This window comes from Anoplophora glabripennis, unplaced genomic scaffold, assembly GCF_000390285.2.
Source record: "Anoplophora glabripennis isolate ALB-LARVAE unplaced genomic scaffold, Agla_2.0 scaffold197, whole genome shotgun sequence".
Classification (NCBI taxonomy): Eukaryota; Metazoa; Arthropoda; class Insecta; order Coleoptera; family Cerambycidae; genus Anoplophora; species Anoplophora glabripennis.
The window spans coordinates 492,093-516,990 of record NW_019416387.1 but is presented as its reverse complement, the minus strand read 5'-3'; the positions used below and the strand labels follow the sequence as shown (position 1 = coordinate 516,990).

Genomic DNA, 24,898 nt, shown 5'->3' with positions numbered 1-24,898 from the left:
AATCTCAAATCTTGCGTAACGAGTAACTATTATGATCTTATTCCTAATTTTTGTATCCCATTTCAAAAATATTCAAAATGTAACGATCTTCGAGATATACAAATATCATTTTTTTAAATTATGCATAATAAACCTATATTTTCTTTTTGTAGGTAGGTACTGTTCCAAATGTGTGATATTTTAATGCATAATTTGCGATCGATTATAAGAAATTTATTGTTATTTATGCTACAAATGCCTTAACTTGATTATCTCGAAACTGGCTCGATTTTTTAAAATTAAACAAAACTTTTTATTTTACTGATAGTCTAGAGATCAATATTTTTTGAAGAATAAACAAAAATTAGTGTCCAGAAGCTTAAGTTTAAAATATGAATAAGATATCTCGAAAAAGCTTTCAGATATCGCGAAAGTATCTCTTTAAAAGGTATACCTCCCTTGTTATCCATTTTCAGAAAGAACTTGGTTCTAAAAGGTATCCTTATGGCTTGATGTATTATCCTTCCACAAAATATCTCGAGATAATCCAGAAATTGTTTTAGTGGTGCGAACAATGCTTGATCCAAGTTCAATCTGAGGTCAAACATTTTTGCACCCCATTTACCACTACAGGCGTCCTCAAAAAGTAATTAATTAGTAATTGTCGAAGCAACTTACCAGTAGCAGATATGAAGAAAATAAAATTTAATTTTTTTCTGACCACCCGGTATATTTTCAGCTCTGAAACCTCGAAATGGGCGGCGGTCTAAATTATAATAAAATTATGAAACTATCTAACGACCAAAGATTAAGTTCTTCCTACTTTATGCAATACACTGAATCTGTGGCACAATTTATATACCTTCTAATTTTTCGTAATAACTTACTGCTATTTAGATCCAGGCCAGGTGTGTTTTGTTCTTTACAAAATTATTAGTAGAGCAACAGGTGTTCAAATTATTAAACTACAACGCAATAAATTGCCAGTACAATTGTAAGCTCTTACATATTAACTATTGATGTAATTTTAAGGATATTTCTCTTGTTATGATTAAACAATTTCTTCGCTGAATTGATTATTTACATAAATACATCTTATGAGGTTACAAAGTATGTTCTTGCTAACAGCGTCATACAACGAAAAATCACTTAAAAATAAATGTAATCGTTTCCCTGTAGGAACTGTAACAACTTTAATGGTTATATGGATGTCAGTTCGTGATGACAGCGTCGTTTACAAAAAATTACCTAACAATAACGTTTTAAATGTGTACTACAAAATGATCCATACTTCTCAAACGGCCGTATAAATGACGGCATAATGACCTCAGTTGTTAACGACGTAGGCAGACCAAAAATTCATCTAAAAGTGACCTTTTCCCTATCCAATTTGTCTGGAACTGTCAAATTATCATAATGATGCAAGTTATTCATGATACGAGATCATACGACCAAAAATCGCCAAAAATGACCAATCAGCTGCTTCCCATTATTTAAAAAACCCTGAAACCACTGAGACCTCACGCTTGCTCGACATAGAAGATTCCGATCTGTTCAGCGTTCTGATTTCTGATCACGATCGCTTGTTTCGTTGCAGGGCAGCCTTGACTGCGGTGCGGTGTAGCAAGTGCTGACCTTGGCATAGAGACCGAACGATCTACTCTCGTTTTCTACTTCGTTCTCTCCTTTCTTATCATTCATCGCAATGGGTTCGCTTACCTCGACTGTTGCGAGTTTTTCTCGATACGCTTTTGCATTATTTCACGTATAAATAGAGTGTTAGATGTTTCAAACATCGAAGTAGGCCGTAGGTATATTTGGACGACATTTCTCGTGAAGCGTGTGTTTACTACGCTCGAGACAAAACACTACTATCACGCCCCCACGGAAACAAAACAATGCTCCCGAATTCTCGCCGCGTAACTCGTTCGTCCATTGTCATTCATAAACAATCGAACAGACGGCAATGACTTGCGGAATCTAGGAGGCTTTGCCCTCTAAATGAGACTACGTCTGGTTGGGTGTCTAGCCGTACTTACAGCCAGTGAACGGTAAAGCAGGTGCCTTTATTTGGCCTGGGGCTCGTCGATTAGCCGGCCTTGGCCCAAGATTTTTCTATTGTTGTCGCAAATCAGTGCGGAAAATGATGTATAGCTTTCAAATGGACGAGGATTTACAACAGAACCGTATTATTTTTGTTTCCAGAACGTTTTTATGTTAAATAACGTAAAAATGACGTTGTTTGACGTCTGTTTTTAGAGATAATGACGTCGCCCGACCAATAATCACCTAAAAATTACCATTTTGTCGACTTTGACACTTACCTATAGACGAACGGCCCGATTTCTTGCAGCTTTGGCTTCTCCCCTTGCGTTAGAAAACCATCCGGATTGGTGACGTTGAAGATGTAGACTTTGGTCAACCGGATCACGCCCGGCTTTTGCCAGTACTGAAAGCTCAGCGAACCATCTCTTAATTTTAAATTCTAGAAAATAAAACACTCAGTTTAAATCACCTTATAAGTTTGTGTTGCGGTAATATAATTGTGGTGAAAGCGACGATCCAATGAATTCAGATCTGGCCGACGAGAAGGACACTGGGATTTTATTGGACCGCTTTGATTTATCTGTATCCTTGTTTATATAAATAAGTTGGAAAACCAGTCGAACTTAGAAATCTACACAATAAAACACCTGTCATCTTTTTGGTTTTTCTTTCTAAATCGGCCAGGTTGTCTAACTACAGGGTAGCTATCTAAGTAAATTAGGCCCAAACAGTCTATTTTGAACATTGGTATCCTCATTAAAGATTTTGCAACATATTTTAGAATCACCCTATACAAGCTTTGTGACAAACTTTGATAAATGGTAGCTGGGTTAATTTCAAACATTTTTTCTTACATGAACATAGGTCCGATTCGTTTTTGTTTAGAAGTTACAAGCATTTTAAAATATATAATTTCATATTTCAATCAAAGTAACCTGATAAATAAAAATGATGGTTGATAATATAACAATAATTATTATTTGTGTCATTTTGTTTATTCATTTGACACTTGGTGTTAAAGTGCTAAATAAAAAATGTATTTATTTACAACTGAAGAGTATGCAGATATTGTCTTTGTACCTATATGGGTATTCCGAGGGGTATTCCAATTGGACGCCCGAGAATACCGACGAAGATAGCCAAATAAACAACTTACCCTCACAGTCTTTAGTGTATCATCTCGTAGACTCCGAAAAGAAGGCAACCTTGCTCCAAAAATCATATCTGGGCGTTACAAACGCATGCAATTAGATCAAGACGATTTCAGCAAAGTTTCAGTGTCGACGTTTGGGGTAGCATTTTCAACAATAATTTGCTGCCTGTATACAGGGTGGTCCGAATTTTATGCAGGAAACTTCGAGGACAGATACATCTTTTTAAAATAGTAGGTGTTTGTCTTATAAACGTAGGTCTGGAACGGCCTCGTTTTAGAGATACAGGGTGTTGAAGTTGTGAAAAAAATAACCCCCTTTTTTATAAAAAAACCTACACTACTGTAGTTTTTACAAGCTATTGTAACGAATTTATATTCTAATGCACAAAATACGTATAAAAGGTAATTTGAATTTTTTCCCTAAAGTTCACCGTTCTCAAGTTATTCATACCAATACAATCCCCTTGTGGCAGACACTTCTAACCATAATATTACAAGAATATTTAATGTTTATGCTTAAAAGTAAGTGCAATTTGTAAGCATCAACAAAATTCTTTACACTCATCGCTTTCATCTTTTTGGATTAAAACAATATTTGGAAAATCTCGACAAAGGAATGAAGGACACAGAAATGAAATTTTGAAAGCATTTGACGACAATCCTCGGCTAAGTAGGTTCACGAAGAACGTCTCGGCAACTTGGGGTGAGTACTTCCGGGAGATGCAGAGACGCCTGAATTTGTTGTTTGAATTCTTACTAGAAATACTTTGGACTGATGAGGCTAAGTTCACAAGGCGAAGGGTAGTGAATTTTCACAATCTGAATATTTGGTCACAAGAATATCCTCATGAAATTCGGAGTCATTTCTAAACTTTCTAGAAAACCATCTATTTGAATTATTAGAGGATGTTCCTTTAAATATACGACAAAATAGCTGGATATAAATGGATGGTGCTCCTGAGCATTTTAGGAGAATAATACAACGATGGCTTAATGAAAATTATATGAGATGGTGGATAGGTAGAAGACCAAATGCCAATGTCAACCATAATGGTGCAGAGGGTCCAGTGTCTTGGGCAGCCAGATCGCTAGATCTAAACTCCTTGGACTTCTATGTTAGGGGTGACTACCTGAAAAGTTTACTCCAATAGATACTAGACCACAACTGCAGCGAATAGAAGACGGATGTAATGAATTAAAAGAAAACTACCACATGATATTAGCTTCAATAGTTCCATTAATAGAAGATGTCAAAAATGTATCGATGTGGGTGGTTCGCATTTTAAACAATTGCTGTAAATACGTAACGTTAATTTCGTTTCTTGTTTAGTTGTTGTTGCTTGGTAAATGTATTTTTTATTATTATTTTGACTTAAATTGTTCTTATTTGTAAAGATAATGCCTCCAGAGAAAACTAAAACACACCAGGAACACTACCTCACAAGTAATGTGGAAAGAATTTTATTGATGTGCTTACAAATTGCACTTACTTTTAAGCATAAACATAAATATTTTTGAAATATTCTGATTTGAAGTGTCTGTCACAAGGGGATTGTATTTGTGTGAATAACTTGAAAATGGTGACCCTTAAGGAAAAAATTAAAGTCACCTTTTTTACATATTTAGTGCATTAGAATATAAATCCGTTACAATAACTTGTAAAAAATACTGTGGCGTAGGTTTTTTATATACAAAGGGTATACAAAGGGGGTGACCCCCTTCAGTTGTACACCACTAGTTAAACCCTTAGAGCTCATATTTTAGGGAATGCAAGGCCTACTATCGTACATTATTTGTACCAAATTTTATTAAGATCGGTTAAGAGATTTCGGAGATATAAACAAAACATCAATTTTTTTTAACAACTTCAACACCATGTATCTCTAAAACGGTGCCGTTCCAGACCTATGTTTATAATGCAAACACATATTATTTTAAAGAGATCTATCTGTCCTCGAAGTTTCCTGCATAAAATTCGGACCACCCTGTATGTTTCAAATGATCGTTTAAATGCAACTCTGTATAGAATTTCTTGGAAAACAATCTTTTTCTAAGCTACAGCTACCATCTGTCAAAGTTTGTCATAGAGCTTGTAGAACACCCTTTATATTATATACAGGGTTCTTCATGGTAAGTAGCCTCTTAAACGTTTCAGAGGACCCAAAGACAATATGACTGAAATTTTGTTTAGGTACCGGGGTTATCAGATATGTTCTCTTTAATGAAAATAATCTAGAATTTCATTTTCTATAATATGATGTAGAAAAATATAGTGTTCCATTTGAATTTAAAAAGTTTTGTCGGTTTTAAATTTTCAAAATATTTTCAAAATATAACGTGAAAAATGGAATACTTAGTATAATTTTTTTCAGGTAATTTTGATAGATGAAGGTAGTGCATCTTATGTTCTTCGTGAATTCCGAAAAGCAAGTGAAAGTTCCCAAAACGAAGAAGGATATAAGAAATATTCGAAACGTTTGCATCTGTCAAAATTTCTATAAAATGTTCATTATCTCGAAAACGGTTAGATTTAGGTTCAGATAAGTTTTAACATATTTTACTTATTTTCAATGTATCTTGTCGATAATGCAATAATATACAGGGTTATCCATTAACGGTATCGACCGGCTGTATACAGGGTGAGTCAAAATTCACTCCCCAGCGGCCGGATATATATTCTAAAATAAAAAATAAAACAAAAATGTAGAAGACTAAAATCTCGAAAGCGGAGCCGTTTTCGAATAAATTTTAGTTCGATAAATGGGCAATTTTCGACTGACTAATCAAGTTGGCCGGACAAAAACTGAATGGTGAAAATTACAGTAATTTTTGCGAGAACATTTTGCCAGATTTGTTAGAAAATATTTCTCTACAACAACGTGCAACATATTTTGAACCGCCGTTTTCCTAATAAATGGATTGGACGAGGTGGACCAACACCATGGCCACCCCGGTCTCCTGATTTGATTCCGATAGATTTTTGGTTATGGGAATATAGAAAAGAAAAGGTTTATGTTACTGTGCTTGTTGGCGGGGATGATGTTATTGGTAGGAATCATGAAGCAGTAGCGAAAATTAATGAAGCTAATTTCTGTTCTATTGCCAGGAGTTTTTACCACAGATTGCAGAAGTATATTAACGAAAATGGTAATGTTTTTGAAGGTTAGCCAAAGCCAGAAGGATCTTCGTTTTTGTTATTTCTTATTTTGTANTATCGACCAGCTGTATACAGGGTGAGTCAAAATTCACTCCCCAGCGGCCGGATATATATTCTAAAATAAAACAAAAATGTAGAATACTAAAATCTCGAAAGCGGAGCCGTTTTCGAATATATTTTAGTTCGATAAATGCGCAATTTTCGACTGACTAATCAAGTTGGCCGGACAAAAACTGAAAGGTGAAAATTACAGTAATTTTTGCGAGAACATTTTGCCAGGTTTGTTAGAAAATATTTCTCTACAACAACGTGCAACGTGCTAATAAATGGATTGGACGAGGTGGACCAACACCATCGCCACCCCGGTCTCCTGACTTGATTCCGATAGACTTTTGGTTATGGGAATATAGAAAAGAAAAGGTTTATGTTACTGTGCCTGTTGGCGGGAATGATGTTATTGGTAGGATTCATGAAGCAGTAGCGGAAATAAATGAAGCTAATTTCTGTTCTATTGCCAGGAGTTTTTACCACAGATTGCAGAAGTATATTAACGAAAATGGTAATGTTTTTGAAGGTTAGCCAAAGCCAGAAGGATCTTCGTTTTTGTTATTTCTTATTTTAATGGAGTTAATATTAAACAAAAAAATTATAAATTTGAAGTTTTCTCTACAAAATTTTCCGAAAACGGCTTCGTTTTCGAGATTTTAGTATTCTACATTTTTGTTTAATTTTTTATTTTAGAATATAATATATCCGGCCGCTGGGGAGTGAATTTTGACTCACCCTGTATATGAAACTAGACGTGCTACCATTATGGGGTAAAAAATCTACTAACAAATACGACCAAAAGAAAAAGTTTGTAATTTCACCGCTAGAGGGCGCAACTGCTATTGTGTTACAGGAAATTGTCCGATTTTCGAAATTTCGCTTATATAACCTAAGTTGTAAATACATTTTTTAGATACATTGTTAAACCCTTCACAAGTTTTGTTTGAACTATTTTTTTTTGTTATTACCATAGCAACGTCAGTATGAAGGAAATTGTCATATTTTAATAAACGACGGCTCATTTTAAAGAACTATTAATAAAATTTATTTTTATGATATAGGAATGAAAATATTATTTTTCTGCGCAACGGTAGACGACGCTAATGAGAAAAGTTTTGTAATTGTCTCCGTTTACTAAAAAAATTAAATGCAACGATATAAGTTTTTTTTCATGGCTTGATAGACCATTCATTATAGAAAACAAATACACAAACTGGAGGTCGATATCATTTTTCGTTTGCATGTTAATGGTAAAATAGTGAACAGATGCTAGAACATCATTCTTTATTTAGTTCTCTAAATAATATTGACATAGTCCAAGCCAAAATAATTAAATTGTAAAACTATACCAATCTTGTCCTTAAAGAGAATTATTGCTTTATTTTGAAATTTTTTTTGATAACTGCAATATTTCATTCTTTTAGTAAACGGAGACAATTACAAAACTTTTCTCATTAGCATCGTTTATTGAAATCGATTAAGGCATTTAGAAGTTATGACAATTTAAAAATTTCAAGATAGCTTCTTCCGGTATAACCGGAAGTGCTACCTTGATGGTATTATTTTCATTGGTGATATCATATTTTATAACCCCCCAAAAAAAATTTTCAGAGTCATATTGTCTTTGGTTCCTCTGAAACGTTTAATAGGCCACTTACCATGAAGAATCCTGTATAAATAAGGACTACATACAGGGTGTAACGGATGCTGATGGCCAAACTTCAGGGGGTTATTATATAAGTAATTTTCAACAAAAAAGTAATATAAGATTTTTTTGGAATGTTGATAGTTGCTCTTTTATTTAACATTTTTTGATTTCAAAAAATTTTGCTCCTTTTTTCATAAAAACAAAAACATCTCTGTTATTCTTACAGCCACATCAAATTTAGACATAACATCGGAAAGAGCATTAAATTTACTACAAGACGAGCATATATGAGTGTTTAAAAAATCTTCTATACCAGGTGCTGTAAAAAGTTAAATGTAATAATTGTGAAATGAGCAAAATTAGTGGTATCTCCTTATTGGTGATAACGCCAAAAATTTGTTAATGAGGACGTGTTTTTTCTTCAGCAAAAACTACTGTATTTAGTAAGCTCTTCAACGATATATCAACTTTTGAGTTTACTATTTTTTTTTGGCAACAATATCAAGGGCAAAGGTAATAAACACCGTAAAAATCGAAAATACACAAACTTTATAGTACTTTATTTTTATTTTAAGACTGCTTTTTTAAATTAAAGTAACAAAATTGTTGAAAAAATTATTTATAACTTAGTAACATATTTACAATGACTTAATAATTTTCGATGTAACCTCCCCCTTGACGGATACATAAAGCGCACCTTCTCCGCACGGAAGCAACTGTGCGACGCACTTCTCCATTTTGCTGTCGAAGTAGCTCCCAACAAGCAAAAATCCTTTGTTCGAGCTGTTCTCGAGTTTCAATTGGTACTTCATATACCAAAGATTTTAATCTACCCCACCAAAAGAAGTCTAACGGAGTTAGATCAGGACTTCGAGGAGGCCACCTAACTGTACCAAAGCGTCCTATCCATCTATCTNAGACGATGTTAATGAGAAAAGTTTTGTAATTGTCTCCGTTTACTAAAAAAATTAAATGCAACGATATAAGTTTTTTTTCATGGCTTGATAGACCATTCATTATAGAAAACAAATACACAAACTGGAGGTCGATATCTTTTTTCGTTTGCAAGTTAATGGTAAAATAGTGAACAGATGCTAGAACATCATTCTTTATTTAGTTCTCTAAATAATATTGACATAGTCCAATCCAAAATAATTAAATTGTAAAACTATACCAATCTTGTCCTTAAAGAGAATTATTGCTTTATTTTAAAATTTTTTTTGATAACTGCAATATTTCATTCTTTTAGTAAACGGAGACAATTACAAGACTTTTCTCATTAGCATCGTTTATTAAAATCGATTAAGGCATTTAGAAGTTATGACAATTTAAAAATTTCAAGATAGCTTCTTCCGGTATAACCGGAAGTGCTACCTTGATGGTATTATTTTTATTGGTGATATCATATTTTATAACCCCAAAAAAAAATTTCAGAGTCATATTGTTTTTGGTTCCTCTGAAACGTTTAATAGGCCACTTACCGTGAAGAACCCTGTATAAACAGGGACTACATATATCTATTCTAGGTACTTACCTTTAAAATAATATAATCTAACCACGGTATCGATGACAAAATTATGCCTACTGCTAACGTGAACAGTCCTATCATAATAACTGCCAGCCGACCTAAAAAAAGAACATTTTTACTTGGATTTATCAAAGGTCTATAGGTCGAAAGGCTGGGAAGGCTTTTTTTGAGTTCAAGTGTTTTCCGATTTAATTTATACACCATTGGAACAAGTAAACTTTAATTGGTAATATTTTGGTATGTCCAAATAAACCAATATTTTCAGTTAACATACCTGTATAGTATTGAGTAAGAAAAAGGATATCAAAGACATGTCGAAATGGCTTTTTTGCACATTTATCATTGAATACCTCAGACCATTTTTAGGGACAGATCTGGATGCAAGGCGAAAACTTATATCAGGAAACACTATCATACTCAAATCGGATGGTGTTGTGTTATGTACCAAGGAATAGAATTATCAGAACTTTCAGTATATCCATCCTGTACAAAAATTTCGATACAATTAGAAAAAAAACTTCTTAGGTTAGGTTAGTATGTATATATTTACAAATAAGGCGAAATACCTGTGTATTGAAACAGATAATGATTAAAGGCGTAGTGTAACAATTGTTTCAGCATTATTTTTTATGAATTCCTTGCACTATGCTCACAGGTTTTTGTTTCATAGTCCCACACAGTAACACTTCACCGCTACTGATACAGAAAACAGTTTCTTATCACGACAAATACGTACCGGGTGTAGCTTATAAATATAAAACATATAATGGAAGAAATAATTTTTCGTTTTAATAAAAAAATTGAAAGCAAGCCTTGGCAAGCTTTAAACATTTATTTGTTTGAACGCACTCTGATCTACTATCGAAATAAATGAAAGTAAAATGAAAATAAATGAATCCTGAGTTTGGAATAGCATATTAAGAAAACGTAAGGGCAAAAAAAATTGAAATTTTGACCATATACTCACCATTACTCTATTGTGTGCTAAAATTTCAGTTAGTTTCGTTATCCCATTTTTTAGTTATTAATGAAAATGTTGAAAAAATCACGGTTTTCTGCCTACAAAATTGATACCTCTCACTTTAACTCGTCGTAATTTTTTTGTTAATTGATAAAAAAATTCCAAATTTTTACCGACGATAAGTCGAACTATTGTTTTTACTACCGTGAACGTATTACAAACAGCTCTCCTTTTTTTATTTTTAAGCAAAACAGAAGGGAGTGCTATCTCCGTAAATATTGCATTCTTTAAAAAAATTAAAAAACTGACTCGAGTAGTAAATAATTGTAAACAACAATCTGAAAAAATTTGTTGAAATAATACAGTTATAAAGGCTATACTGTATACCAGGGGTCGGCAACCTATGACCCCCGGGTCACCGAGTGACCCATTTACTAATTTTAAGTGACCCACTTTATTTCCTAAAATAAGTATAATATATAAAAATAAATTATAAAATAAACATGAAACGAATATTTTGAGAATAAAAAAAAAATTGAAAATAGATGCTTTGTTTTTGCGCGCACGTCAATCTTGAAATAACCTCTTTTTTGCTTTTTGTTTGTTCCTGGCAATATATTTTTTTAAATAATAATAATTATTTCACTTAGGTAACTGCTAAATGTTTCTTTTTATAATAATTAGAATTTTATTAGTTTTTATAATAATAATTAAAGTTTAAAAGCGTATCGTAATTATTTTCTTAATAAAATGTATCTTATTATTCACTAAAAGACTGTTTTTAAATGAAAATATCACTGACCCAAACGTCCATTTAATATTCACACTGTGGTTGATTTTAACCCGCAACCAAAAAAGGTTGCCGACCCCTGCTGTATACCCTGCATCGGACCGTGAACGTAATTGACCATTCCGATACTGTTTTTAAGAATATCATATTTATAACGGTATTATTTTAACAAATTTTTTCAGATTTTTGTTTATAGTTATATTTACTACCTGTCAGTGTTTTTCTTTTTTTGAAGAACACAATATTAATGGAAATAGCACTCCCTTCTGTTTTGCTTAAAAATAAAAAAGAGCTTTTGAGAAAAATGACCTTCACAGTACTAAGGACAATAGTTCGCCTTATCATCAGTAAAAATTTGGAATTTTTTTATCAATTAACAAAAAAATTCCGACAAGTTAAAGTGAGAGGTATCAATTTGGCAGGCAGAAAACCGTGACTTTTTTTTAACATTTTCATTAATAACTAAAAAATGGGATAACGAAATTAACTGAAATTTTAGCACACAATAGAGTAATAGTGAGGCTGTATAAGGTCCAAATTTCAAATTTTTTTGCCCTTACGTTTTCTTTTTCCAAACTCATGGTTCTAGTTCATTTATTTCGATAGAAGTCAGTAATAAAAAGTACAATGGGTTTTTAATTCCATGTTCCATTGATTAGTTCGAGATTATTCGTTCGTTTCTGAATTTTCAAATTAATAGTAATCGATTATAACTGAAAAAACAAAGCAGGTTTGTCTTATTAAAATATTAAGTATAAATAATACAAACATTAATATGCTAACGCTAATTTTATGTAGGCATAATAATAAAGACACTTTTAATAAGGATAATAAACTGAAGAATGTGCAAAACTGCTAATTACAATTTATTTACTTTGTAAATTTAGTCGTGTCCGTATTTTGTTAGGATTTTCCAAGGCAAGCGTGTGGGACTACGAAACAGTATTTTAAATTAGTTTTTTTCTGCGAATTATCAAAACGTTTTAACAGCGGTTCATCAGCGAGATGCTCGTAAAGTTTCCGTCGTTGTTTCGGAATTATTTCTACTCATCAGCACTTATGTTGAAACGCATGCCAGTAATATTTCGTAAAAAAAAATTATGAAAACAATAATCCATGTATTAGTTGCCCAACCAAATAGAAGAATATTCGGCTATGTGCAGTCTATTTCATCCTACACGCACAGGCGAGTTTACGAAATCGTTTCGGGATTTGCCAAGAATTTATGGCATTGTGTAAACCGTTAATTGCCAGCTAATTTTAATGTATGTATTTTCCTTTACGAATGCGAGAGGCATGGTGAAATCTCGTTTTAATTAAATTAAAAAAGTTTTCTTCGGCTTCTGAGTAGATAATTTCAAATAATTCTACAGTTTGAGGAGAAGCAATTTTGAATTTACCGCCATGTTTTTTAAGCGGTGACAAAATTTTGACTTCTTAAGATGACAAAAAAATTCCGACAGCTGTTTGTAAAAATTGCTTAAAGAAAATCTGTTATACATTCTTGAGATTAAAACAAGACGTCTCGTCGCATACAGGGTGCCTCTAAAATCACTCAACTAATTTTGATAGAAAACATAGATTTTTGATTAAAAATTGTAAATTTTTTATTGATTCATAAAGTACACAGTAGGTATAGGGTAATGTATGGAATAGGATATTGGCTAAATGGTGTCCATGGCTTTGTTGGCAGATACGCACTCTTTTATCGAAATTTTCCTTGACCGTTTTACATAAATGCCGCTGAATTTCCTTGATAGATCGCTCAATTTCCTCCTTTAAGACATGGGTGGTCGTGGGCTTGTTGGCACTAAAACGGGAAATTACACTACCTGGAAATTACTTTCGTAGTTATTGAATTGTTTCTCGGGGGGTATGGTATGTGGCACCGTTTTGTTCAAACCACATATCGTCTACATTCATATCTTGCAATTTAGGCATAAAAAACTGTCGCGATAGCGACCACTATTAACTGTTATTGCCTGACCAGACATATTTTCGAAAAAGAATTGTGCGATGATGCCTCCAGCTCAAAATCCACAAAAATCCGTTTGTGTCCCAAACGGTGACACGTTATGGATGTATTTGCTTCTCAACAATCACTCAATAATTCTGTCAAAATTACAATGAACCTCATCGCTGAAGATGATTTTGTTCGAAAAATCAGCATCCACTTGTTCCATTATCCATTCAACAAACTCTCTTCGCTCTGCGTGGTCAGTAAGCTTCAGTTTTTGAGTCAATTGAACTTTGTAAGCACAAAGATACAAATTTTTGTGAGAATACGCTGTAGAGAGCTTCTCGAAATGTCCAATTCTTGACCACGGTGCCGAATTGATGTTCCTGGACTCTCAGCAACACCCTCACAAACTTTTTCTGTCTTTTTTTTTTCATTGGCAACACTTTACCGCACAAATGGCGCAAAATTCAAATNTTTGATAGAAAACATAGGTTTTTGATTAAAAATTGTAAATTTTTTATTGATTAATACAGTACACAGTAGGTATATGGTAATGTATGGAATAGCATATCGGCTAAATGGTGTCCATGGCTTTGTTGGCAGATACGCACTCTTTTATCGAAATTTTCCTTGACCGTTTTACATAAATGCCGCTGAATTTCCTTGATAGATCGCTCAATTTCCTCCTTTAAGACATGGGTGGTCGTGGGCTTGTTAGCACCAAAACGGGAAATTACACTACCTGGAAATTACTTTCGCAGTTATTGAATTGTTTCTCGGGGGGTATGGTATGTGGCACCGTTTTGTTCAAACCACATATCGTCTACATTCATATCTTGCAATTTAGGCATAAAAAACTGTCGCGATAGCGACCACTATTAACTGTTATTGCCTGACCAGACATATTTTCGAAAAAGAATTGTGCGATGATGCCTCCAGCTCAAAATCCACAAAAATCCGTTTGTGTCCCAAACGGTGACACGTTATGGATGTATTTGCTTCTCAACAATCACTCAATAATTCTGTCAAAATTACAATGAACCTCATCGCTGAAGATGATTTTGTTCGAAAAATCAGCATCCACTTGTTCCATTATCCATTCAACAAACTCTCTTCGCTCTGCGTGGTCAGTAAGCTTCAGTTTTTGAGTCAATTGAACTTTGTAAGCACAAAAATACAAATTTTTGTGAGAATACGCTGTAGAGAGCTTCTCGAAATGTCCAATTCTTGACCACGGTGCCGAATTGATGTTCCTGGACTCTCAGCAACACCCTCACAAACTTTTTCTGTCTTTTTTTTTTTCATTGGCAACACTTTACCGCACAAATGGCGCAAAATTCAAATTTTGCGTGAATTTTGGGGCAGCTGATATTATCCGCAGAGTAGTTGTTTCCTACAATGTCATCAGTTATTAATAATTAATTAATAGCTTATCCTTGAAGATTTTTAGCTTGCCTAGATGTTGATGTTAAAAATAATATTCTTTAACCTCTACCTCAACCTTTAGCGATACCTCTAATGGGTATCGCTAAAACGCTTTCTCTGATTTAAACGAAATTTGGTTTTGATTGCCATGTTAAAAGGGTTGCCACGTCGGCGATTTAGGTCAACTGCCACGGAAGCTGACAAACCACACGGATCAATTAAATTTTATTGAAATCGGACAAAGCGTTTTAGAGACATCGGATATTTTTAGCCAATTTTGAAGCCATATGGCGGCTAAATGAAGTAATTTTAGATAGATACAAACAAAACCAAATCTTTATAAAATACATGTCTTCTACTATTAGCTCTAATATTTTTTACTCACTTACTTTAAATTTAAACAAAATAAAAAATAACTAAAAAGTTTTATCAAATAATGTCAAACAATGTTCTTTGATACCAGAAATCTAAGGAAATATAATATAGTGAGTTCATGGGAAAGGAACAAATTCGTTTAAAATTCAGGTAATTATTTTGTGGAAAAACGCTCAGACACGATTATTATTTTTAGTTGCGGATTTTTTGACATAAGAAAATTGTATACAGGGTGTCTCAATGGAACACCCTGTATATTATGCCATTTTTGAATCGTACGATAAATTCTGAACACTTTTTGTATAACATGCCGTATCTCTAAAATCTGCGGTTTTCGTAATATTGACGTTTGAAAATTGATATTTTGAAATACACACATGTAAAATGTTTAAATTGAACAACCTTGAACATTTTTTTAAAAGCCAACAGAAACGACCTGGTATGCAAAATTTTATCTTAAACAAAACAATTTTCTTCGTATTAATCGTTTTCCATTCCTTGACCCCTAAACCATTTTGATCTAGTATTTTGTGACAACAAAAGCAAACTATCACAGGCGTTTAGGTTGTCAGTGTCATTTTGTCAGTTATACATTTCATTTTAAAAATGCATTTATCTGAGAAAGAACGTATTGAAGTACTTATGATGATTGTTTTTGGAGACAGAGTGTTCACTCAACAAGAAGTGTGTAATTTATTTAATGTAATTCATCCTGATCGACCTCTAATTACTAGATCTACTGACAGCAAAATTGAACTGAAATTTGCTGAGCACGGCGACGTTAGAGATTTACCTAAAGGAAGACCAACAGAAATATCAGAGAATCTAAACTAGACGTTTTACTAGAAACTGTAAATAATCCCCATGTAGCCGTTAAGACAATCTCCAGCAATTGTAATTTGTCATCGAGATCTATGTCAAAAATACTCCGAAAAAATAAATATCATCCTTATAAGGTTCAATTGACGCATGAACTACTAGAGACGATTTTGACCGAAGAACGCAGTTTTGTGAGCAGATAATTGAGATGAATAATCGAAACTTAGATTTCACACGAAAGATTTTCTCTGATGAGGCTACTTTTGTTTTAAATGGACTCGTAAACAGACAAAACTGCAAGCAACTGAAAATCCTCGTTGGACACCACAGCATCGTCAAAAAATGAATGTTTGGGCAGATATTGTCAAAAACCGAATTCTTGGACCTTATTTTTTCAAAGAAAATTTAAATGGAGAACGCTACTTAGACTTTCTTCAATTTGATCTCATCCCCGCTTTAGCTGTTGTTTCCTAATCCATAAGATCCAGATATTCCTCATAATGATATAGGGTTCCAACACGATGGGAACCTCCTTAATTTGCAATTGCAGTTCGACAATTTCTTGACTTAACTTTCCCTAATAAATGAATTGGACGCAGAGGTCCTATTGAGTAGCCACCACAGTCAGCGGATTTAACCCCTTTAGATTTCTTCTTATGGGGTTATTTGAAATCGAAAGTTTATGTGAATAGATCAAATAATCTTGATGACTTGAAACAGAGAATACGCCAGGAAATAAGACTTATTCCAGCAGAGGTGATTGAAAACGTTCAACGGGAAACAATCCTTCAACTACAAAAATGTACTGAAGTAAACGGCTCTGGAACCCGGTCTTCGTCTTTGTTCTATCTTCCCACACCTCGAACAAATTTATTAAAGTTTTCACCGTTGTATACAATGGTTGAAAATCTTTCTCGAATGCAGAACCTTGTGGTTATTTTTCATGACAATATATCCCATATTAAGAGAGTTTTCTCTAGTCATAACTTGCAATATTAATTTAATTAATTTAATTCTTTATATAACCTGCTTTAGGATAATTATATGTATACTAGTTTTAATTGAATTTTAAAATGATTGTTTTGTTGGTATTTATGTTAGCATTTATTTTAACTTTGTCGACTGTATTTTTTTATTTAGTCCTATATACGTAGTGGTTATCTTTTATAATTTTTTATAACTTTTATAATCTGTATTATTGTTAACTGTTTTTTTTACTCTTGTACTTAGTAATCTGATTTTGTTAATGCATCTATTTTTATTAGCTATTTCTCCCACCTATTAATTGGTTTTAACTGTCAGGTGGTGTAACTTAAATAAATAAATAAATAAATAAATAAATAAAAAAATAAATAAATAAATAAAACATTGAACATTTATAATAAAGCAATTGTTATTTAAATAATGTTTTACCGATTAAACATTAATTTTTTTCCGTTTATCACATTTCAAACGCCATTATTACTAAAGTCCCGATTTTAAAGATATGGTGTTATACAAAAAGTGTTCAGAATTTGCGGTACAATTCAAAAATGGCATAATTTACAGGGTTACAACTAAAAATACTAATCGACGTATCCGAGTGTTTTTCCACAAAATAAATACCTGAATTTTAAACGAATTTGTTCCTTTCATCATGAAGGCACTGTATATCTAACACCACAGACAAGACGCTTAACTGTCGAAATTGCGGGAAACAAATACTTTATGGCCTACATGCCCCAACTAGCATTGAATTGTACCACCAATAACCAGTAAACAAGTAGTAATAAATAATTATAAAAAATAAAAACTAAATATAATTAATATAAAAGCAAATACCTGATTTTATTTATAAACTGGACGTATATTTTTTTGATAGAAAAACAATGATTATATCTGGTTTTGTTGAAGCTTTTGACACAGCCGTTTTAAAATAACAATTTTTCCAAAAGTTTGATGTATAACTCTTTTCTGTTAATATACATTTATTTCGTACGAAATTATCCCAAGTAAATGTGAAAATAGAAAGACAAAGACCAATTACGTAAAAAAATAGCTACTAAATCTTTTTTTTTTCACATTTTACTTAGGATTGATCAGGAGGCCTCCTTTCGCATGTAATTAATAAATAATACGGGAAATTAAGGCACCCTATATAATAAGTACCTTTTCAAGTTCTCAAGTTCCCCAAAAAGCTAATTTAATCTATCGGAACGTCATTCTGTTCTTTGCTTAAATCTTAAACTGAATATACACATTCTAGTTAACCTCCACAGTGCAAAGCACGAGTTCTTTAATCGGCAGCACCTGGAATTGGAAAGTGAGCATTTTTCGTCGTTACGATACTCCACGCTAATTCAAAAGTGTGTTAAATTCCTGGGTTTGACTTTATGGCTGTTGTATAACCGATTTACAGGTCTCAAAGTTACTCCGGTTCCGATAGTGAGTCTTTTCGCGGCAAACTATCGAACATTAGAAACTCTCCAGTGGCGTCTCTGAGGGGGAGGGGATCAAATCAAGGGAGGCAACTGGGTAGGCGTATCCAAAAACAAAACAACATCTTACGAGTAATCGGCTGCATCCTTGACCAACATTTTTAAGACGCGAGGAATTATGTTAGCAATATCTTTGCTACGTGACGAATCTTTTCATCTTTGGAGAAATTTTTCCATGATTACCGGATAACTCTCACGTATATAACGGTATCAGATAGTGCTTTTCCCTAGCGTACCTACAAGCGATTGGAATCTATTTAAACATATTTTGCAGTAGTTTTTTAATTCTATTTTAAAGGTTAAATTCGGTTCAAGCTAATTCAAACAAATTCTGTCTATTTGTTTTCTATTCTCATTTATTTTACTCCATATGTTACGAATTTTTAGAATTTGTATAAATTAGCTCATTTAAGGAGGTATATCGGGGTCCGAGGGAAGTGAGGAACGCAGGGGGGTCTTATGCTTTTCTTATGGGACAAGCCCGCTGCTAATTTTAAGAAATTAAATTCTATTGAAATTATTTGCGATAAACATTATCTATATAGCAAAGAAATCTACTCATATGCACATAGCATACATATTGACTAATTAACAACATAAAAATATCATATTTAAGTAGTTTTAAATTATATTTAATGAACGCATAAAGACTATGTAGATGTGGCAACAGCGCTAATAATTGACTAGCAGTTGTACACACTGCGAACCTACAGACCTCGGACATCGGAGATATTGCGCGTCAAATTCGGGTAAAGATGCGTACGCGTTCAAAAATGTATTGTGTGTAAACTATGTACAATATAATTATTATATATAGCAAATATATCGTATTATCCTCGCGAAGATTTGTATCCTTTATTTAAAATCCGTAAATCATGTGAACTGGTAAAACAACGAGAATTATGTTAATTTAGTTCTAAAGAAATGAAATGACACTCGCGCCCATCTCTCGTCCAAGTCAAAGAAAATGTTGGATGCAATTTTGAAGGTTCTGTGATAGAAATTACATTATTACTCACTGTTCGTGTTTTTAATCTCTATTTTAGTAATGTTACAAAAGTTTTGCAACTATAACTAATTTTTTAGATATAAAGTTTGCTGAGAAATATTTATGTTCCTTTGTTATTCCCTACAAATGCTTTTATCTCAAGTATTACTAATTATATTAATCACGTAAAGAAAACTTTATGTAACCCTAAATATTGCTGGGTAATGATTACGATATTTTTACAAACCATTAAATATATCACAATAAATATATCACAGCTTCCTAACATTTTTTAATTAATTTAGTTTTTTAAAAACATTACAAAAAATCATCTGTTGTGGATAATTTATTGTTGATAACAATGTACATGGGATTTAGGAATAATGTATATGTTTGAAATCAATTTCGTTTTTATCAAGTCTTTCAAATGTATTCCCTCCTTCAGCTGATTGCGACGTTGCCACATTAATCCTCAAGTCAGACAGAAATGCAATTATTGGTTTCTGTTTCTAATTAATACAGCTGTACTATGTTCAAAACTTAAATTAGTTTTACATCAAAAATAAGATAATACTGTGTACTATCTATGGAAAAGTTTTGTTTCACAATTTCTATATTTTTTTCTCAGTTATTGGCAAAAAAGAGCCGCACCGTCCATCTTCGCCATATAAATTTATGTTAAAATGAACAACTTTCAACAACAATATCTCAAAATCTAGATTAAATATAAAATTTCAAAAATATATGACGCACAGAGGGAGCACTGGGTAATACGCTATATAAATTTCAAGTACATCTGTGCATTTGAGTAAATCCGATATACCTCCTTAAAATAGAATAAAAAATACGAAAACTGAAAATAATGTAATAAGTCTTTTCCAAAAACAATTCCAGGTAAGAATTCAGGTCAGTTTTTTAACATTAGCAAGCTTTTAAGGTCAAAATATCACCGTCAGTACTTTAAAAATTTTGAGGTTAAGGCTGGGGAAGCCTTTCCTTTTAACTGATCCGATCTTATCTACTTTGGGGCAGTTATCTGTTATATTAAAAAGCTGAAGGAAGAGTTAGATGGTGGCGAGTATACGTGGTCGAAACCTTTACTTACTGTGGCTGAAGTGCTGAGAGACCAGCAGCTGGAAAGGTATTCCATCTTTCTGGGCGACGCCTCTGTCGACCCCAAGAATATGGTTTTTGGCATATTGCGTTAGACTGGAGTACTTCTTGTACAGTCCCATTGTATTGTACCCAGAGTGGGTAGCCTGAAAAAAATTGAATTAATACACTTGTCACAATAATAATTTTTTTTCTTTGGGATACTTTGAGGTTAAAAAAAGACAAAAATTTCCTTAGTCTATTGATTATTTGTAAGTTTAGCGAACTACGAGGGTGGTCTGAAAAGTTTCTGACCTCAACATGAAGATGGCGGCACTCGTAAATAAAAGCTAGTGAATTTCGTTGTTCATCTGTTGACAGTTATTCACCACAGTTTCAGCCATTTTGGAGGCGCAGTTGTTGTTTGTTGGGTGTTTTTATGAAAATGGACAAAATCGAGTATCGAGCTGTCATTAAATATTTGTTTTTGAAAGGCAATACGCCTACGCAAATCAAAGATGAGTTGGATACCAACTACCAACGAAAACATCGCCAAAGTTCACCAAAAGGTGCTAGACGACCGCCGAATTAAAGTGAGAGATATAGCAGAGCTTACAAACATGTCAAAGGAACGTGTTTGTCACATATTAAATCAACATTTAAACATGCGAAAGCTGTCCGGGCGTTGGGTGCCGCGTTTGCTCACGTTAGACCAAAAACGTGTTCGAATGAACATTTCCAACGCTCTGTTGGCGCAGTTTAGGAGCAACAAATCCGAGTTTTGGCGCCAATTAATTACTGTAGATGAAACTTGGATACACCATTATACGTCCGAAACAAAAATACAGTCCAAACACTGGACTGCAAAGGGAGAACCGGCTCCAAAAAAAGCAAAAACTGTTTTTTCGGCTGGGAAAGTGATGGCGACTGTTTTTTTTTGGATAGTCATGGAGTTATTTTAATCGATTATCTTCAAAAAGGAAAAACCATTACAGGAGTATACTACGCATCATTACTTGACAAGCTGAAGGCAGAACTTGCGGAAAAACGGCCACATTTGCAGAAAAAAAAATCCTGTTTCACCAAAAAAACGCACCGTCTCACACCTCAGCGGTTGTCATGGCGAAAATCCACGAATTACGGTTTGAACTGCTTGACCATCCCCCTTACTCACCAGATCTAGCCCCAAGCAACTTCTTTTTGTTCCCTCATCTAAAAATTGCGCTCGGAGGACAGACATTTTCGTCAAATGAAGAGGCAATCACCTTCGTGAACAATTATTTTGCAGAGAAAAACGCCGAGTACTATTTGGACGGGTTACAGAGATGGGAGCATCGCTGGGAGAAGTGTGTAGAGGTACAAGAGACAAGAAAAATAAAAAAAAAATCTGAAAAAATGTCTTGTATCTTTGTTAGGTCGGAAACTTTTCAGACCACCCTCGTAAATACCCAATTTGTTACTTTGTTTCGAATTAAGTTTCTTAATTGATGATTAACGGTGAAAAAAATGCTTTCTAATTGCCTTGACCTGCGCATTTAGTGAAACCAAGGTTAAAAAATATGAGCAATAGTTTCATAGGCAATGAATGTAATGTTTACTTCATTTTGTACTAGATTTTCCGTTCCTTGGCATGATGTATGCAATTTTTTCCGCCTGTATAATAGGACGACATTTAGCGTGTCACTGTAGCATGTTTATCTAAGAAATGCCGGACAACTATTAGTGGTGAATTAGGGTAACTACCCACTTCCTCTAATTTACCAATTATCTGCCCTGATGATCTAGAAAGTTTGTAGTATCAGAGTTAGGGTTCAAGTGCTATAAAAGTGGATTATATCGCGAGAAAGTCGTAAGAATAGGACAATAGTACACATTTTGCATGAGTGTTTGCGCTAGTATAACAAATTTTCACGTGCTTATAATGGAATTTTATTCTCACCCGGGATATACGATGTTACTGTTTTTAAGGAAATACAAACTTGAAGAGATATTTTAAAAAATCAAGTTGATATATAGGGCGTTTACTCAATAATAATAATGGGTCATACTTAAAGTCTAGCTTCCTTGGATGAAAATTATAGTCTGTTTGGAAATGAAAGAGAGTAATAAAACCATGAGATAAGAACCGGCCATAGGCGTGGTAATATTTCGTTTCAGGTAATTATTGGAAAATCGACTATCTACAGACTTTTAAAGGAAACAAAAAATGAACAAGATACTGTAAATCCCCCAAAATCATCTACAGGGAGGTCAAAAGTCGTTATAGATGATTTCTTCAAAAATGTCATTCGCAGAAAAGTACACTCATTTTATTTTAAAAAAGAAATACCAACGCTAAACAAAATTTTAAGTGAACTTTCAGAGGACAACGATTTGCCAAAAATCAGTAGAAGCAAATTATGGGCCGTCTTACGAGAGTTGAATTTTTGCTGGGAAAAGCAGAACAGGAAGTCAGTTCTTATCGATAAAGATGAAATTATTTGTTGGCGAAGATCCTACTTAAGATCAATTAGAAAATTCCGTGACGAAGGGAGGAATATTTATTATCTAGACGAAACTTGGGTCAACGAGGGATATACTGTAACAAAAGTATGGCAAGATAAAAATGTAAAAAGTTTTCGACAAGCATTTTTGGATGGACTTTCAACAGGGTTCAAGGCACCTTCAGGTAAAGGGCGAAGATTAATAGTGACACATATAGGTAGTGCCAGTGGTTTTGTAGATGGCGGTTTACTTTTATTTGAATCTAAAAATACAGGTGACTATCACGAAGACATGAACGCAGATGTTTTCGAAGAGTATTTTACACAGATGTTGGATCTTATTCCTCCGGGGTCTGTAATTGTCATGGATAATGCCAGTTACCATTCACGGCAGACCGAGCGGACGCCTACGACTGCTTGGAGGAAAGCCGATATAATTCAATGGTTATCCGGAAAAAACATTTCTTTTGAAACAAATATGGTGAAAAAGGAACTTTTGACACTTGTCAATCTTAATAAAGATCAGAAAAAATATGTTATCGATGAAATGGCAACAAATCGCCAAATAACGGTACTACGGTTACCACCTTATCACTGTGAACTTAACCCAATCGAATTAGTCTGGGCGCAGGTAAAAGGAGATGTAGCGCGAAATAATACGACGTTTAAATTAAGTGACGTGAAAATTTTGTTAAAAAATTCCTTGGAACGAGTAACTGCAGATAACTGGCAAAGATGTATACATCATGTACAAAAAGAAGAGGAGAAAATGTGGGAACTCGATAATTTAATTGACGTTACTGTGGAACCTATCGTTATCAATCTAGGAGACGAAGATAATTCATCAGAATATTCAGAGGATGAATTTTAATATACCTACTTTTTTATTTTCTTTATTGTACATTTATACAACACTACATTTACTCACCATAATTTGAATTTTCAAAATACATATATTTTTGTGTGGAATAAAAGTCTATTCATTAAATTTAAATAAATATTTTGATAATAATATTGAATAATTTTATTTGAATTACTAAAAACCCTCTTAACCCGGTTATGATGCTTAAAGTAGCCTCATGTTTTGAAATGCTGTTTTTATATTGTTTACTTATAAGAGAAATGGACCGAGAAATTGAAGCGGCATAGACAAAGACGGATTGTCGGGGATTAAATTTTAGCTACCTGCTACAATTTAGTACAACCCGGTCACACAAAGTTTTTTTAAAAGTACACCTCATCTATACCGATAATACATAATATAAAAATATTGAATATAAGCACCAGTACTACATTTATTTACGATTTGCATACATAATAAGCTTTTATTACTCTCTTTCATTTCTAAGCAGACTATAGGTGATTTAAATCAACTTACCTAAGTGCCATCTTACTTTCTTAAGAAGTTATAGGCCCGAGAAAGTAGTTTTTTTATTTCACTTTTTTACGATCATTTATTTATTATTTGGGCAATTTTACTCTAATTTTGGAAAAGTATGTTTTTTATGTTATATACACGAATATTTTCTTGTTATTTGAAATAATTTTACAGGGCTTCCTTTCAGATTTTTTTAAGGGTAGGACTAAATGAAAATCTTCCTGACGAGATCTGCAATGCTACTCTCATTAATAATTACTTCATTGACTGTACGTCTAATTTAAATGTTAACCAAAATTACATTTCTTACCTTCATAATTCTAAATATAAGAACAATTTACATTTTACATACACACCTTCAGATATTAATACAATTCAAGATCTTATTAAGAAACAAAAACCTCATACAATGGGTTCAGATGGTATTTCTGGCAAAACGCTTCAGTTGTCGGTTAAATGGGTATCGGCCCCACTTACACACATAATAAATTTTTCATTAGATTGGTCAGTTACCGGAACAATGGAAAGTTGCTTGTATTAGACCATTACCAAAATAGAAAAATCCAAAAGAGCTGAAAGATCTGCGTCCAA

General features: G+C 33.3%; 1 protein-coding gene across 2 annotated transcripts in view; it reads right to left on the bottom strand.

Annotated features, from left to right (window-relative positions):
• LOC108904906 (scavenger receptor class B member 1) overlaps positions 1–24,898 on the bottom strand; it is a 144,471-nt gene that overhangs the window by 19,426 nt on the left and 100,147 nt on the right. For both annotated transcript variants that reach the window (XM_018707627.2, XM_018707628.1), the window contains exons 2-4: positions 20,460–20,613; positions 9,566–9,657; positions 2,304–2,464 (exon numbers count right to left, since the gene is read on the bottom strand). In XM_018707627.2, the coding sequence (XP_018563143.1) occupies positions 2,304–2,464; positions 9,566–9,657; positions 20,460–20,589 (383 nt within the window). In that variant the 5' untranslated portion in view covers positions 20,590–20,613. The remainder of the gene's footprint in view (positions 1–2,303; positions 2,465–9,565; positions 9,658–20,459; positions 20,614–24,898) is intronic.